This window comes from Papio anubis, chromosome X (assembly GCF_008728515.1).
Source record: "Papio anubis isolate 15944 chromosome X, Panubis1.0, whole genome shotgun sequence".
NCBI classification, from domain to species: domain Eukaryota; kingdom Metazoa; phylum Chordata; class Mammalia; order Primates; family Cercopithecidae; genus Papio; species Papio anubis.
Window position 1 is genome coordinate 137,258,127 of NC_044996.1, and position 17,809 is coordinate 137,275,935.

Here is a 17,809-nt window from a genome sequence, read left to right on the forward strand (position 1 = left end):
AGTCTGTGACTTTTATAAGAACATTATATATTTCATCACGAACCAACTAGAAGTAAAGAATAATTACAATGTTATAGTATAAGCAAGGGAAATTACATTTTATAGGAAGGAGAGTAGTAAATGTCAGTATATAAATTACTTTTTGAATTATATTTTTCCAGGTCTGCAGGCTACTAGGTGTTTTAATGATAAACATTTCTATTCAAGTGAAGGCTGAATGTTCATGCAGTTTTATGAAAGAGTCCCTTGAAGGAAGTATGATATAGCATTGTCTTTAATGGAATGGTAGCTTGTTTCTTTGAAGACAGGAGGAATATTTTCAAGTTTGACAGGTTCCAGATGTTTTATAGTTGCCTCATGGAACTGGAATTATTTTCTGGCTCTCCAGAACAAGAATAGATGGGAGAGAAAATACTCTGAATCTCTTGATGATCTGTAAAATTAATCAAAACTTGGATATTTGAAAAATAGTGTACATATTTTATTTTCTTAATTTCTATGACTATCGAAGAGTGTAAATCAGACATCATAACTTTTTCAGAATATGGTAGATATGATATTATTCCATTTTTGCTTATTACTGAAAGTAGAGGAGACATTCTTATAAAGTCAGGGTCATACTGCTAGCATTGTAGTATGCACCTTATTCGGTTTCTACCGAATAAAATTAGTGTTGCATGTGTCAGCAACACTAATTGTTGGTGGATTTCTCTTCTTGAATCATTTTAGTAAAGCAACAATGGTTCAATCTTGATATATAAAAGTATGTTTTTACATATATAATTAAATACTAAAGTTTGCCTAGGGCTGGGCGCAGTAGCTCATGCCTGTAATCCCAGCACTTTGGGAGGCCAAGATGGGCAGATCACTTGAGGTCAAGAGTTCAAGACCAGCCTGGCCAACACGGTAAAACCCCGTGTCTACTAAAAATACAAAAATTAGCCTGGCATGGTGATGCATGCCTGTAGTCCCAGCTACTCAGTAGGCTGAGGCACGAGAATGACTTGAACCTGGGAGGCAGAGGTTGCAATGAGCTGAGATTGTGCCACTGCACTCCACTACAGCCTGGGTGACAGAGCAAGACTCCATTTTAAAAAAAAAGAAAAGAAAAGAAAAAGTTTGCCTAGGATATAAAGCAAGTAGGAAGACAAGATTGACATTGAGGTTAAACCTAGTATCTAAACATGATATCTATCTAAACATAGTATCTGTCTTAGTTATCTGGTGGTGAGTTCTCAATATTATCACAGATTATTAGAAACATAAATGGGTTTGTGAAAATCTTAGATCCTGGCTGGGCCCGGTAGCTCATGCCTGTAATCCCAGCAATTTGGGAGGCCAAGGTAGGAGGATTGCTTGAGGCCAGGAGTTGGAAACCGACCTGGGCAACATAGTGAGACTGTGTCTCTTAAAAAAAATTAGCCAGGCTTGGTGGTGCATGCCTCTAGTCCCAGCTACTTGGGAGGCTGAGGCAGGAGAATCACTTGAGCCTAGCAGTTTGAAGCTGCAGTGAGCCATGATAGTGCCATTGCACTCCAGCCTGGGAGACAGAGGGAGACCCTAACCCTTAAAACAATAAAAGCAAAAGAAAACTTAAATTCTTAATTAGTTATGTCATGAAGACTTTGGGTATAAGTAGGAGGACTCTTTAACTCCGTGACAGTGTCAAGAAAGTGATGGACTTTGGCTAGGATAACCATGAGTTTTCTATATCTGATTCCTATCTCTTCTCTTGGGTTCTAAGCTTCCTATGTTATTGGTTATACTGACTCTCAAAAAGTAGCAACCTCATAAATGATTCTGTTATCCACACATTGATTTGAACTCTTTAAGCTAAAATAGCCTAAATGCGAATTTAACAAATGTGTGTTTTTATTTTCCTTTCATCTGGTCTGTTGGATAGACAATTCATTGGTCATGCCAGTGTCAGGAAAAATTGAGTTGATGTAGATTATCTTCTGGGGTCCACAGCTTTCCTTGACTGATCTTGTCTTACCCCAGGTTGGGCGTGTTCTCTCCATCTCATCCTTCTGTCTTCCTCTCACCTGCCCAAGAATGCAAACCTCACTACTTTTATTAGAAGAGTTTCGATAACACATTGTTTATAAGCATAAAATCAATACAGCTTACCCTTTTATCTCTCAAAGGGCTATTTGGAATTCAGAAAGCAGAAATGTCTTGCATCAAAGGGCAGAATTTCTATGTATGCAACCTCTAAATTCAGTGAGATGAGAGAGAAATTTGGGGCCTAGGGAAATTTTTGGTGTCCTAATTATTAAATCATATAAATGGGTACTCTGTAAGACTCAGTACATGGTGATGGAAACAGAAGTTTGGCATGGGATGGCCCTGGGATTAAATTTCACCTTCACTCTTTGAATTATGTGAAACTGAATACAATTCTTAGTATTTTTGAGTGCTGCTTTTTTCATCTTCAGTGCACGCTAATTCCTTTCTCAGGGGTCTGCAAACTATGGCCCACAGGCCAAATCCAGCCCCCTCCTGGTTTTGTAAATAAGATTTTATTGGCACAGGGTCACATTTGTTTGCATATCATTTACATATCATGTCTGGCTGTTTGGGGAGCACAACAGTAATTGAGTAGTTGGGAGAGAGACCGGTCTGCAAAACCGAAAACATTTTCCATATGATGCACAGAACCAAAAATATTTACTATCTGGCCATTTAGGAAAAGTTTACTGGCCCCTGCTTAATTTCATAGGATGGCTCTATGAATGTAAATTAGTGTCAAAATTCACCACCCCAACCAAGCCCCTCAGGAACACACCTGGAGTCAAAAGTGAAGTTCAGTGGCATGTGCCTATACTCCTAACTACTTAGGGGGCTCAGATGGGAGGATCACTTGAGCCAGAAGTTTGAGACCAACCTGGGCAATGGTGTGAAACCCTGTTTCCAAAGAAAAAAAAATATTAAGTTTATTGCCCTTCCTGCAACATGTTTGAATCTCATGTTAAAGGTTAACTATATTGACATAAATAAAACACCCCAAATAGCCCGAGGCAAGTGAGTATTTGGTAATATATTTGGTATAAACAGCCATCAATTCATAATTTTATTTATTTCATTTCATCCAAGGAAGATTAGGATGAGCTCTGTTTTGTAGAGGACTTCTGGGTTGAGTTTGAGAAACAAATTAAAGAAGAAAAAATAACTTAAAACAAAAAATACAGGAACACAAAAGAGTGGTGTGTTTTGATTTACTCTGGAAAATCTTCACCAGGGAGAGCCTCTGAGAAGTTTTCATGGGCAAAGAAGGTTGACAGAAACAAGTAGTGCTGGTCCATTCTGAGCTAAAGCGATCAAAAGTATAGATACAAAGAAACCAAGCAGATTTGGAGAATTAGGAATGGCAAAAGAGAGAAAGATACAGCTAAATGAAAACAGAATAATAAAAAACAAACTAAAACTAGAGTCAGATCATGACTCTACACAACAACACAGTAAGAAATGACCTGCGCTAAGAATGAAATTTTGAACTGCCTGATTCAAAGATATATTTAATGCTGTTTTGATTTATAGTAGTATGTCTCTATCTCCCACTGGATATGGGATACATAGGGCTTGGAATCCTTCTTGTTCAGTTTTATGGTGTCCTAGCATTGCAACAAATATGTGTTGAAAACACTTTGAAATGGACAATAGGGGAAAAAAGTTCATGCTTTTAAATAGCAACCAATAATGAACATGTGAACATACTTTTACCTCGTCTTTCCTAAAGTGTCCTGGTTTCTTCACAAAATACCATGTCACATGGCAGCAGTTATACTCCCATGACTCGATTCTTCAGAAAACTTGTGGCCACTTTTTCAAAGAACAGAAACAGTGGCTGGTCAGACTGATGCTCTTCCACTGGGCAGGTGCCTTTGGTCAAGCTCACTGCTGGCACACCATCATGAGAGCGATTTGTCTGGTGGTATTTCAAGAGCCCCTCAGGTACAAAAACTTTATCTCTGCAACTCCTAGCTCAATGCCTGGCTCTTGGGAAGTGCTCAGAATTGCTGACAGAAAGAGCTAATTACTGAATGGGTTCTTGTACTCCATTGCCCAACCTGATGCCTTTTCATTTCATTTCATTTGCTGGATATTTTAAAGTTTCACTTTAATATCTGTCAGAATTTGGATGTCTGTCACTAATCTGAATGGCACACAGATGGGTTGCTGAGTGTTGAAGCTGAAGTTGGCATTGTCAACTGAGTAGGTGCAATTTGCTCTTTACTATTTATTTGACAAAGCTGAACCACATTTCCGTTTAGAGCCCTGCACCAAGTATGATGGATAATACTCATACTTCCATATTACATATGGGTTTTCCACGAAAACCTATCAACTGCTTCACGAAATGGTATTGTAATATTATTTTATTTTCCCCATAACTATAAAAAAACTATAATGAGAAATATTATTTATACTTATTATTTACATTGGAGCATCTTTCAAGCCTGGTGAATATATGTTACTTACCAAATTAAATACTGGGGATTACATGTAATATACTTGTAGTATTCCAGTGGATTTTGAAGGGGGGCGGTTCATTAACTTGAACATGAAAGAATATGCAGTTATACCATCTTTTACTTTAAAAAAAAGAAGACATTTAATATGACTAAATAACAGGATGAAATGAAGTACACTGGGACTAATATCAGGTTATATAATAATGATTATTATTTTTTATTATATTTTAAGTTCTGGGATACCTGTGCACAACGTGCAGGTTTGTTAACATAGGTATACATGTGCCATGGTGGTTTGCTGCACCCATCAACTCATCATCTACATTAGGTATTTCTCCTAATGTTATACCTCCCCTTGCCCCCCACCCCCAACAGGCCCTGGTGTGTGTTGTTCCCCTCTCTGTGCCCATGTGTTCTCATTGTTCAACTCCCACTTATGAGTGAGAACATGCAGTGTTTGGTTTTCTGTTCTTGTGTTAGTTTGCTGAGAATTGTGGTTTCCAGCTTCATCCATGTCCCCGCAAAGGACATGAACTCATTCTTTTATATGGCTGCTTAGTATTCCATGGTGTATATGCCACATTTTGTTTATCCAGTCTATCGTTGATGGGAATTTGGGTTGGCACCAAGTCTTTGCTATTGTGAATAGTGCTGTAATAAACATATATGTGTATGTGTTTTATAGTAGAATGATTTCAAATCCTTTGGGTATATATCCAATAATGGAATTGCTGGGTCAAATGGTATTTCTAGTTCTAGATCCTTGAGGAATCGCCACACTGTCTTCCACAATGGTTGAACTAATTTACACTCCCACCAACAGTGCAAAAGCATTCCTATTTCTCCACATCCTCTCCAGCATCTGTTGTTTCCTGACTTTTTAATGATCGCCATTCTAACTGGCATGAGATGGTATCTCATTGTGGTTTTGATTTGCATTTATCTAATGACCAGTGATGGTGAGCTTTCTTTCATATGTTTGTTGGCCGCATAAATGTCTTCTTTTGAGAAGTGTCTGTTCATATACTTTGCCCACTTTTTGATAGAGTTGTTTTTTTTTTCTTGTAAATTTGTTTGTTTCATGTAGATTCTGGATATTATTAGCCCTTTGTCAGATGGATAGATTGCAAAAATGTTCTCTCATTCTGTAGGTTGCCTGTTCACTCTGATGCTAGTTTCTTTTGCTGTGCAGAAGCTCTTTAGTTTAATTAGATCCCATTTGTCAATTTTGGCTTTTGTTGCAATTGCTTTTGGTATTTTAGTCGTGAAGTCTTTGCCCATGCCTATGTCCTGAATGGTATTGCCTAGGTTTTCTTCTAGGGTTTTTATGGTTTTAGGTCTTGCATTTAAATCTTTAATCCATCTTGAGTTAATTTTTGTATAAGGTGAAAGGAAGGGATCCAGTTTCAGTTTTCTGCATATGGCTAGCCAGTTTTCCCAACACCATTTATTAAATAGGGAATGCTTTCCCTATTGCTTTTGTCAGGTTTGTCAAAGATCAGATGGTTGTGGATGTGTGATGTTATTTCTGAAGCCTCTGTTCTTTTCCATTGGTCTATGTATCTGTTTTGGTACCAGTACCATGCTGTGTTGGTTACTGTAGCCTTGTAGTGTAGTTTGAAATCAGGTAGCATGATGCCTCCAGCTTTGTTCTTTTCGCTTAGGATTGTCTTGGCTATACGGATTCTTTTTTGGTTCCACATGAAATTTAAAGTAGTTGTTTCTAATTCTGTGAAGAAAGTCAGTGGTGGCTAGATGGGAATAGCATTGAATCTATAAATTACTTTGCGCAGTATGTCCATTTTCACAATATTGATTCTTCCTATTCATGCTCATGGAATGTTTTTCCATTTGTTTGTATCCTCTCTTATTTCCTTGAGTAGTGGTTTGTAGTTCTCCTTGAAGAGGTCCTTCACATCCCTTGTAAGTAGGATTCCTAGATATTTTATTGTCTTTGTAGCAACTGTGAATGGGAGTTCACTCATGATTTGGCTCTCTATTTGTCTGTTATTGGTGTATAGGAACGCTTGTGATTTTTGCACATTGATTTTGTATCCTGAGACGTTGCTGAAGTTGCTTATCAGCTTCAGGAGATTTTGGGCTGAGACGATTGGGTTTCCTAAATATACAATCATGTCATCTGCAAATAGAGACAATTTGACTTCCTCTCTTCCTATTTGAATACCTTTATTTCTTTTTCTTGCCTGATTGCCCTGGCCAGAACTTCCAATATTATGTTGAGTAGGAGTGGTGAGAGAAGGCATCCTTGTCTTGTGCCAGTTTTCAAAGGGAATGCTTCCAGCTTGTGCCCATTCAGTATGATATTGTCTGTGGGTTTGTCATAAATAGCTCTTATTATTTTGAGATATGTTCCATCAATACCTAGTTTATTGAGAGTTCTTAGGCATGAAGGGGTGCTGAATTTTATTGAAGGCCTTTTCTGCATCTATTGAGGTAATCATGTGTATTTTGTCATTGGTTCTCTTTATGTGATGGATTGAGTATGTTGAACCAGCCTTGCATCCCAGTAATGAAGCCAACTTGATCGTGATGGATAAACTTTCTGATGTGCTGCTGAATTTGGTTTGCCAGTATTTGATTGAGGATTTTCACATCAATGTTCATCAGGGATATTGGCCTGAAATTTTCTTTTTTTGTTGTGTCTGTGCCAGGTTTTGGTATCAGCATGATGCTGGCCTCATAAAATGGGTTAGGGAGGAGTCCCTCTTTTTCTATTGTTTGGAATAGTTTTAGAAGGAATAATACCAGCTCCTGTTTGCATCTGTGGTAAAATTCGACTATGAATCCATCTGGTCCTAGGCTTTTTTTGGTTGGTAGGCTATTATTCAGAGATTCAATTTCTTCCTGGTTTAGTCTTGGGAGGGTGTATGTGCCCAGGAATTTATCCATTTCTTCTAGATTTTCTAGTTTATTTGCGTAGAGGTGTTTATAGTATTCTCTGATGGTAGTTTGTACTTCTGTGAGATCAGTGGTCATATCCCCTTTATCATTTATTATTGTGTCTATTTGATTTTTCTCTCTTTTCTTCTTTTTTATTCTGGCTAGTGGTCTACCTATTTTGTTAATGTTTTCAAAAAACGAGCTCCTGGATTCACTGATTTTTTGAAGGGTTTTTTTGTGTCTCTATCTCCTTCAGTTCTGCTCTGATTTCAGTTATTTCTTGTCTTCTCCTGGCTTTTGAATTTGTTTGCTCTTGCTTCTCCAGTTCTTTTAATTGTGATGTTAGGGTGTCGATTTTAGATCTTCCCCGCTTTATCTTGTGGGTATTTAGTGCTATAAATTTCCCTCTAAACACTGCTTTAGTTGTGTCCCAGTGATTCTGGTACATTGTGTCTTTGTTCTCCTTGGTTTCAAAGAACTTACTTATTTCTGCCTTAATTTCGTTATTTACCCGGTAGTCATTCAGGAGCATATTGTTCAGTTTCCATGTAGTTGTATGGTTTTGAGTGGCTTTCTTAATCCTGAGTTCCAATTTGATTGCACTGTGGTCTGAGAGACTGTGTTATTATTTCCATTCTTTTGCATTTGCTGAGGAATATTTTACTTCCAATTATGTGGTCAATTTTAGAATAAGTGCTATATGGTGCTGAGAAGAATGTATATTCTGTTGATTTGTGGTGGAGAGTTCAGTAGATATCTATAGGTGCGCTTGGTCCAGAGCTGAGTTCAAGTCCTGAATGTTCCTGTTAATTTTCTGTCTTGTTGTTCTGTCTAATATTGACAATGGGGTGTTAAAACATCCCACTATTATTGTGTGGGAGTCTAAGTATCTCTATAGGTCTCTAAGAACTTGCTTAATGAATCTGGGTGCTCCTATATTGGGTGCATATATATTTAGGTTAGCTCTTCTTGTTGCGTTGAATCCTTTACCATTATATATTCCCCTTCTATGTCTCTTTTGATCTTTGTTGGGCGACAGAGCGAGACTCCATCTAAAAAAAAAAAAAATTCCTGCAGGTAGCTCTGTGCCTATCCAAATGGCCTCCCAGTTTTGCACTTGAAACCCAGGGCCCTGGTGGTGTAGGCACCTGAGGGAATCTCCTGGTCTGCGAGTTGTGAAAACAGTGGGAAAAGCATAGTATCTGAGCCAGATAGCTGTCATTCACTCATGGCTTCCCTTGGTTAGTGAAGGAAGTTCCCAGGGCTTATGCTTCCTATGTGAGGCAATGCCCCACCCTGCTTCTGCTCGCCCTCCATGGGCTGAACCCATGCCAGTCCCAATGAGATGAGCCGCATACCTCAGTTGGAAATGGAGAAATCACCCACCTTCTGTGTTGGTGTCACTGGAAGCTGCATACTGGAGCTGTTCCTATTTGGCCACCTTGCCCAGGAATCTATAATTATTTTTAACAAGTAACTTAGAATGTTGTACTTTGTTATAGAAGAACAGCTTGCGAAAACTAGAAAAGGTGGAATTCAAACACAACTCCCTTTTCAAAGACGACGACCCACTCGCCCGCTGGAAGTTGGAGCTCCCTTCTATCAGGATGGCCAACTGCAAGTTAAAGTCTACTGGAAGAAAACAGAAGGTACATAAACATTACTTACTTATTTCCTACTTGCTTTAAACAGCACAGTAATGTAGAGGTAGTTTTGAAGAAGTGAATGTCAAGCCACTGTATCGATACTAAGGCAAATGGTTGTTGAACAAAACACTTAAATAGTATAAGTCTGAATGAGTTGATAGTTATCTCACATCTGGAAATCTACAACAGTCAATTACTTAAATATTTTCATTTCAGGAATATTAGCTTGTCTTCATTTCTTTCCCAGAGGGCTGATTGGCTGATGTTATATCCAAAACACTCAAAATACTCATTATTTTGAGCTGTAATTTTTGTTATAAATTATTTATTTTTTAAAAAAAAGATCCATAATACAAATAATTTAGAAAGTAGGAGGGGAAAGTCACCTATTATCTCAGTATCATTTCCTGAAACAGCATTTTGGTGCGTTTCCTTTCAGAAATTTTCTATGCATCTGTCTTTCACTCAGTTAGGGTGTGTGTGTGTGAGTGTGTTTATAAAACACACACACATATTTCTGTGTAACATTATTTGAGCTGCTATATTGTAATGCATTTTTCATAACATTCTATAAATGCTACTCTGTATGGGTATATCTTAATATCATAATACATGTCATTATTCCAGTACAATGAAACATTTCAGTTCCTTTAGAATTTCTATTTTCTAATTAAGGCCCCAATACATTTGTCCTTAGGATAGATTCATTTCGTTTGAACATTTATCTTTAGCATAAATTCTTTTTGTTTATTTTTTTTTGTCTTTGAATATTTGTTTTTCTATTATCAAGGTGGTACTTTTAGAATTTATTCAACATAGAGTCTTTTATCTTTATCACTCTTATGCCTCTTAAAAACATAAGCAGAATAGATTGTTTCAAGAGTTAGGTTTTCAAAATTCTCCTCATTCTTCTGAAATTCACTTTTACTCAAGGTATTGATGGGCCATGTGCCATAAGCGATATTGGTGTTGGAGTGGTTCCTATTCCAGGATTTTCTTTCAAGCTGCTGAAATCCATTCTGCAAGTAAAATAATATTATTATTAACATTAATATATTTTATTTCTATAATATTAATTAAAATTAAAGTTTATTCAACATTTATTGCATTAAGATTATATTATATGTCTATATTACAATTAATTTTATAATAAATATTAAGTAAGAAAATTATTTAATCTATTATATTAATTAAAATTATCAACTTATTCATATTTTTAAAATATAACATATTTTATTAATATTAAAATTTTAAGCATAATGTAATAAAATGAAAATGTAAACATCTACTATTGAAAAAGTAAATATCTCAAGCATACAAGAGTAACCACCACCATCCTGACTTTTGAAACTCAATATTTATTTTGCCTGTATTTGAAATTTATCAGAATGGAGTCACTCAATTTCTATTTGTATTTGGCTTCTTGCCATGAGCATTTTATGAAAAACCAATGCATTATGTTGCATGAAACAATTCATTTATATTGCTGCCTGGATGTCCTTAGTATACGTCAATCTGTGTATCCTTTCAGCTGTGGATGGAGATTTACTTATTCAGATGTGGAGCTATTAAGAATAGTACGTGTGTGAATGCCCTATTAGCACATGTTGTTTGACGCATACTCTTCCATAGAGGTGGGATTCTTAGGCCGTAGAGTATGTCAAGTTTTAGAAAACATTAATAGTTTTCCAAAATGGTTGTACCAGTTTACATTCTCACCAGTAGGGCATGGTGATGGTTCCAGGTGCTCCACATTCTCTCTGCCATGTGGTATTTACCATCTTTGTAAGTTTACCCTTTCTGGTATGTTCGTAGTAATACCTCATTGCTATTTGAATTCGCACTTTTCTGGTGTCCAAGAAGTTGAGCACCTTTTTGTAAGTTTACTGACAATTGGATTTCTCTTTTTTGAAGGACTCTTTCAACTCTTTAGCTACTCTGTCCTGCAAGAATGCTTTTTATATTGTATATAAAAGTCATTTGGTGTTTGTTTATTTGTTTGTTTGTTTGTTGAGACATAGTCTTGCTGTGTTGCCCAGTCTGGGGTGCAGTGGTGTGATCTCAGCTCACTGCAACCTCTGCCTCCCAGGTTCAAGCGATTCTCCCGCCTCAGCCTCCTGAGTAGCTGGGATTATAGGCGTGTGCCACCATGCCCAGCTAATTTTTATATTTTTAGTAGCGACAGGGTTCCACCATGTTGGCCAGGCTGGTCTTGAACTCCTGACCTCAAGTGATCTGCCTGCCTTGGCCTCCCAAAGTGCTAGGATTATAGGCGTGAGCCACCACGTCCAGCCGTCATTTGTTTTCATGTAAGTATTTTCTTCCACTCTGATCCACTCTTGCATTTTTAACTTTCTTCTTAGTGGTTTTTTTTTTTTTTTTTTTTTTTTAATGGAATTTGACTCTTGTTGCCCAGGCTGGTCCACCTCCCGGGTTCGAGCAATTCTCCTGTCTTAGCCTCCAGAGTAGCTGAGATTAAAGGTGGCTGCCAGCATGCCTGGCTAATTTTTTGTATTTTCAGTAGAGATGGGGTTTCACCATGTTGACCAGGCTGGTCTTGAACTCCTGCCCTCAGGTGATCTCCCTGTCTCAGCCTCCCAAAGTGCTGGGATTGCAGGTGTGAGCCACCGCTCCCAGCCCCTAGTGGTTCTTAATTTTAGAGATAAGCAATTCATTTTGTTTCCTTTAGGTTTAGTATTCTCTGTGTCCTGGTTAGGAAATCCTTTTTCATACAAAGGTCACAAAGATATACTCCTTTCTTGTCTTCTTGTCTACTGTTTCACCTTTTGTATTAGTCCATTTTCATACTGCTATGAAGAAATACCTGAGACTGGGTAGTTTGTAAGGAAAAAGAGATTTAATGGACACACAGTTCCACATGGCTGGGGAGACCTCACAATCATGGCGGAAGGTGAAGGAGGAGCAAAGGTATACCTTACATGAGCGGTAGGCAAAAGAGCATGTGCAGGAGAACTGCACTTTATAAAACCGTCAGATCTCATGAGACTTACTCACTATCACGGGAACAACATGGGAAAACCTCGTCCCCATGATTCAGTTACCTCCCACCAGGTTCCTCACATGACACGTGGGGATTATGGGAGCTACAATTCAAGATGAGATTTGGGTAGGGGCATAGCCAAACCATATCACCTTTTATTCTTAAGCTCTTTTACCCAGAATTGATTTTTGTTGTAGAGGGTCAGTGTTTTTTTTTTTTTTCTTCTGATCTCCTTCTCTGATACATCATTATGTATTTTTCAAATGACGATTTTCCCCAAAGCTCTACAGTGCCTTATTTGCCCTAAATAATGCATATACATGCAAGTTAATTTTTGGAGTTTCTATAGAGTCTTTGGCATATTTTTCCAATGTTTTGACAATACCTTACTGTCTTAACTACCATAGATTTATAAATATTTCTAATGATAGTCCTCTAGTTTTTACTTCTTTTTCAAATTGTCTCAACTATTCTTGACCTTTTGAATGTTTATATACATATTTGAGTTAATTTTTCAATTTCCACAAAAACCTCCTGAGATATTTATAGAGATTGAATTCATCCACACATCAATGATTTTGAAGAATTGGCATCTTAAAAATACTGAGTCTTCCAATCTACAAACATGATATGTCACTGTATTCAGTTTTAAAATTTTTCTCTCAACAATGTTTTATAATATATTGGATAGAGAGTATGACACTTTTTAATATGCTTTTTCCAAGATATTTGTTTTTATTTTTATCCTATTATAGATGGCATACTTTTTCCTCAATTTTACTTTCTGATTTTTATTGTTGGTATATTATAAATGTTTTATATTCATATATTATTGACTGTGAATCCAGCAATATTGTTTTAGTACTTTGTTAATTATAACATTTTCTCTGATGATTTGTTTGCATTTTTTCTACAAAAACCATCATCTAGTTTGTAAATAATGAGAATTTTATATTTTCCTTTCCATATCTTTGACGTTTTAGTTTTCCCTTGCCTTAAAACTGGCTGAGAGTTTCAGTACAATGGTGACTAAAAGTGATAATATTAGGCATGATGTTTAAGTGATCTTTAGGGTTTTTGAAGACATCCCTGGTCAGATTAATACAATCCTCTACTCTTCTTACTTGCAAAGTTTTTGTGGTTAATTGATACTGATTTTTACCTAATATTCGTACTTCATCTAGTGACATGATCATACATTTTTCTTCTTTATTCTATTAAAACATGATAAACTAGAGGAAGCATTATAGATCACCTCCTAGGTCTGTTGTGAGGAATAAATGAGATTACACATCCAGATTGGTTGGACCGGTGGCTGACACAAAGGAGACACCTTAGGTGTTTCAGTGTGAGGATTCTTACGGCACTGCTTGTAGTGCAGAGAGAAGACAGGATGTCAGAACAGAGGTAAAGAGCCTCTGAGCCCAGCCTTGTAAGGCTTGGTGTTGCTTTAGGACTGACTCTCAATGTTTTCTCCTTTGTGAACAACAAAGAGCAGTGCTTTAAAACATGATTTAGTTGTCCAGTTTGCAATACAAGTGCTATAAAACTTAAGCATCTTTTTAAATTTGGCAGAAGAAAAGGGATTCACCTTCACTGCACTGTATCAGCAAGCAGTAGTATGACCACTATTGCCATACAATAATGATTTCAGTGCATGACAAATAGGAAACATGGTTGTTGGCATAGATACGTACACATATACACACATACACGCATATATACACACATATTACTTTAAATAACTCAAAGTTAGAAATAAATGTGAAGAATATCAGTGGTTTTCTCAAATACTGAAATCTTTAAAGAAACCATAAGCAGAGAATTGTATCAATATTTATTAATCAATATTAGAGTCCATAGTGTTATCCAATTTATGATGCATGAAATTGTGGACTTGACGATAAAGAGACAAGATCCAAAGGCAAGGAGTGACCTTGATTTGGGTTCCAAAAGTGATGCTGACTTGATTGATGTTTAGTGACTTGGACCCTGGGCCACAAAGGAGAAGCTGGGAGTGATGAGCTCCTGTGACGGAGATACACTAGCCTCTATTTGTCAGTAATGACTTGTTTCACGAATCGAAATGCCTCGCAGTCAGTTAGTGTTCAAACTGTTTTCTTCATACCCATTTCCAGCCTCTGAGCTCTGTCAACCTCCAGGAATGCTTCCTACTGCAGACCAATGTGAAGCCATCATCTAATAAGTACACATCCATGCTGGCCAGAGAACATTCTTTGTGGCTGGCCAAAACCTTGATTCCAAAGATACAACTGATGTGAAATATATTTCTAAAAGAGAATGTTCTGTGCAGTGGCCGTCAACAGTTGACACTGTAGCCTTCAGTCAAAACTATTGTGGTTACAGTGTTAATGCTTACTCAAGAGGCAGAGATTCATTCTACATCTTTAGTGACATGTCAGGATTTGTTCTGTGGATTTTTTTGTAGACCACGCATCTGTTTCTTGCCGTTTCAACTCATGCCCTCTCTACGTATTCACGCTAAAAATTTCTTTGAAGTAACAGGAAGTTCTTGAAAACACTTGGTATGGATTCCCTTTAAAAGAAGGGCAAAAATATGGAATTTGGCATTTTGCTTTTACCTTGTTTAGGAAGATCCTCCCAAAGAGTTTGGAATCTAAAAGGAACATTGTATAAAAATATCTAGACAGAATACTTATGACTCTACTGAGTACACCAAGCCCTTTACCAAAATAATAAGGTGTAAAAACAAATAGAGTTTCATTTTCCTACACAAATCCTGTGTCTGACAGCTGGTGGCAGAATCTTTTCATTTTCAATTAAAGTGACAAAGGAAATATAGAAAAAAAAGAAAGGGAAGAAAGGTCTGATAGTTCTTTTAAGTTGATCCTTTAGATATATAGTAAACATTGCAAACAGTAATAAGAGTCTTTAGATGAGTATTTTAATACATCCAAAAATGGTATGTTCAACTTTCATTTGAAAATGTGAAGTTTTAAAACTTTGAATTGACCAGGCACGGTAGCTCACGCCTGTAATCCCAGCACTCTGGGAGGCCGAGGCGGGTGGATCACAAGGTTAGGAGCTCGAGACCAGTCTGGCTAATATGGTGAAACCCCGTCTCTACTAAAAATACAAATATTAGCCAGGCATGGGGGTGCGTGCCTATAGTCCCAGCTACTTGGGAGGCCAAGGCAGGAGAATCTCTTGAACCTGGGAGGCGGAGGTTGCAGTGAGCCAAGATTGCGCCACTGACTCCAGCCTGAGTGACAAAGCGAGACTCCATAAAAAAAACAAAACAAAACAAAAAAAACCTTTGAATTAACTTAGATATATCAATGAATGCATTTCTATTTACTTTTTGTCTTCTTTTGCAAATGGACACAAATTACCGACTTTATGCCAGGCTCTGTGCCATGTGATGGGAATACAATAATGGATAACGGATATTTCCTACCTTTAAGGAACCTGCAGTTCTGAGGCTTAGGCAGATAGGCAGTTGCCACATAATAAGACATTATTCTTCACAGCAGTCTGGATAAACAGCTGAAGTAGTTGAGAGCAGAGAGATTTTGATGTTGTGTGCAGAGGAATTTTCACAGAGGAGGTAAAGTTTAAGGTACATTTTAAAGGCTGGATTACTTTTTTTGGCCAGGGAAGATGAACACTTCTGACCCAGGAAATGAAGAGGTGCAGCTGGGAGAAAGATCAGGAATGTCAAGTATTGGTGAGGCTGAGGAAGTGACTGTGTGAGGCTGGAGAGACAGATCAATGTCGAGTGATGGAGAAGCTTATATGTTATGCCAGGAAGCATGGATTTTGTTCTATGTGGAGGAAAGGAATGTGAAGTAGCAGGGGAAGGTCTGAGTAGGACTTGGAGATGTTAGCAAAAGCAAGCGTGCAAGGAGAATGGATTGGGAAAGTTCAGAGAGAGCATGTCGTTTAATTTCAGTAGCCAAGACGAGAAATAATCAGATCGTGAATTAAGGACAGCAGTAGTAGGAGGAAGGTTGGCGAGTTACGTAAGAGTATTACACAAGTGTCCACATAATTTATTGTCTGAAGTGGGATTTATTTGAGAATAAAAGGAGGCATTTGTAAACATTATTCCCCACCAACAGACATAGACTGTAGGAGAGCCAGGATGTATGGCCACTTGGATATTAAGACCTGGCTGAAGGGAAAAAGAGAAATGGATCTAAATGGAGTGTTTACCTTCTAGCTTGAATGACTAACAGTACTTCAATTAACAAAGATTGTGAGCAGTAGAATTATGATGTTTCCTAGGATATGTCTCCATGCTATGGAGAATTTGGTTTTGGTGTGTTGAATTTGAGATAACTGCATGATAGCCAGAAAATGTTATAGGCAGTCAGAAATACATACTTGTAGCTCAGGAGGTAGCTGTGTGATAGTATTGTGGATTTGACTGGAGCTATGGTCAATCCACTGCCTATACTGTGAGGGGATCTGCAAATGTTGGTTGATTTCCATTGGATCACACACCCACTCACTATCAGGAGCTGAGAACAGCTCATGCTCTAATTAGAGTTTCATATTTTTCCAAAAAGTCCTTTTTCTTAAGTTTTATCCATTCCAATGTCCCTTGCTATTTTAAATTTGAAAGCCAAATGTACATATAAATTGTAGCAGAGCTCATGATGTTGGACACATGATAGAAGGGAGTGGCAGAAAGCTTTGGAAAGTCCAAAGAACAACGAAGAGGAAAGTATGTTTCAAACTTATTCCACATTTTCCCTCCTTCCAGAAACCTTTTATGTACTCACCACATGATCTACAGAATCCCGAACCAAAGTTTCCCCAGACGTTCATAAAACATGTTCTTATTCGTAATTATCACACATGTAGGAAAGGAGACCTTTGAAATGGACTCAGTATTACTAGCATAGGAGCTCTGTATGGAATGTGAATATCAGCACCGTTTCTGTCATGGGAAAGGACACTTTGGCTGGATTTTCTGGATTTTTTGACTTTGTAAAATGAGAAATTGTCTGCTCTGTATGAAACTCAATAGACCCATCTAAAGTGGTTTCAAACTCCTTGACAAGTAGCTGAATATTTTTGAATTATAATTTATTTCCAATTGTGGACACACTGAGTTGAAAACCTAAAAGGACTTAATGCTTTTGGCAAATAAGGGAAGAAAAGAATCTTGTTCATTAATGAAAACTCCATTATAAACAGAAATGGGTTCTTACGTCACATTGCTAAAAGTGATGGTGGGCAAAATATTGCTTTTGGACTTGGAGTTAGGGACCTAAAAGCCCAAATCTATTCATTTCCCTCAACATTTTTCAGTGACAGTTTCAGTTATTAGGATGTAGCATGTAGTTTCATAGATAAATGAATTAAACGTCAAATATTAGCTTTCTTTACTTAATACACATAGTAGTTGGGTTGTAATAGTGAATGCTCTGGGAGAAAATAAATATTTTCAACATTGCATTTATAGAACAAACTATTTTAAAACAATTTCACTTAGCTAATTTTGTTAATAATTTTATTACTCCATTGATATTAGTTCAGTTTTACTGTGTAATAATAGAATAAACAATTGTTTTAGGCTTTCTGACCTTCCTTCTTTCCTTCCTTCCTTCCTTCCTTCCTTCCTTCGTTCCTTCGTTCCTTCCTTCCTTCCTTTTTTCCTTCCTTCCTTCCTTCCTTTCCTTCCTCTCTCCCTCCCTCCCTCTCTCCTTCTTCTCTTTTCTTTCTTTCTCCTTTTTCCTTTCCTTTCCTTTCCTTTCCTTTCCTTTCCTTTCCTTTCCTTTCCTTCTTTCTTTCTT

General features: G+C 37.3%; 1 protein-coding gene across 1 annotated transcript in view; it reads left to right on the forward strand.

Moving 5' to 3' along the window:
- ANOS1 (anosmin 1) overlaps positions 1-17,809 on the forward strand; it is a 209,183-nt gene that overhangs the window by 174,459 nt on the left and 16,915 nt on the right. The window contains exon 9 of the mRNA XM_003917382.5: positions 8,879-9,025. Coding sequence (XP_003917431.1) covers positions 8,879-9,025 — 147 coding nt within the window. The remainder of the gene's footprint in view (positions 1-8,878; positions 9,026-17,809) is intronic.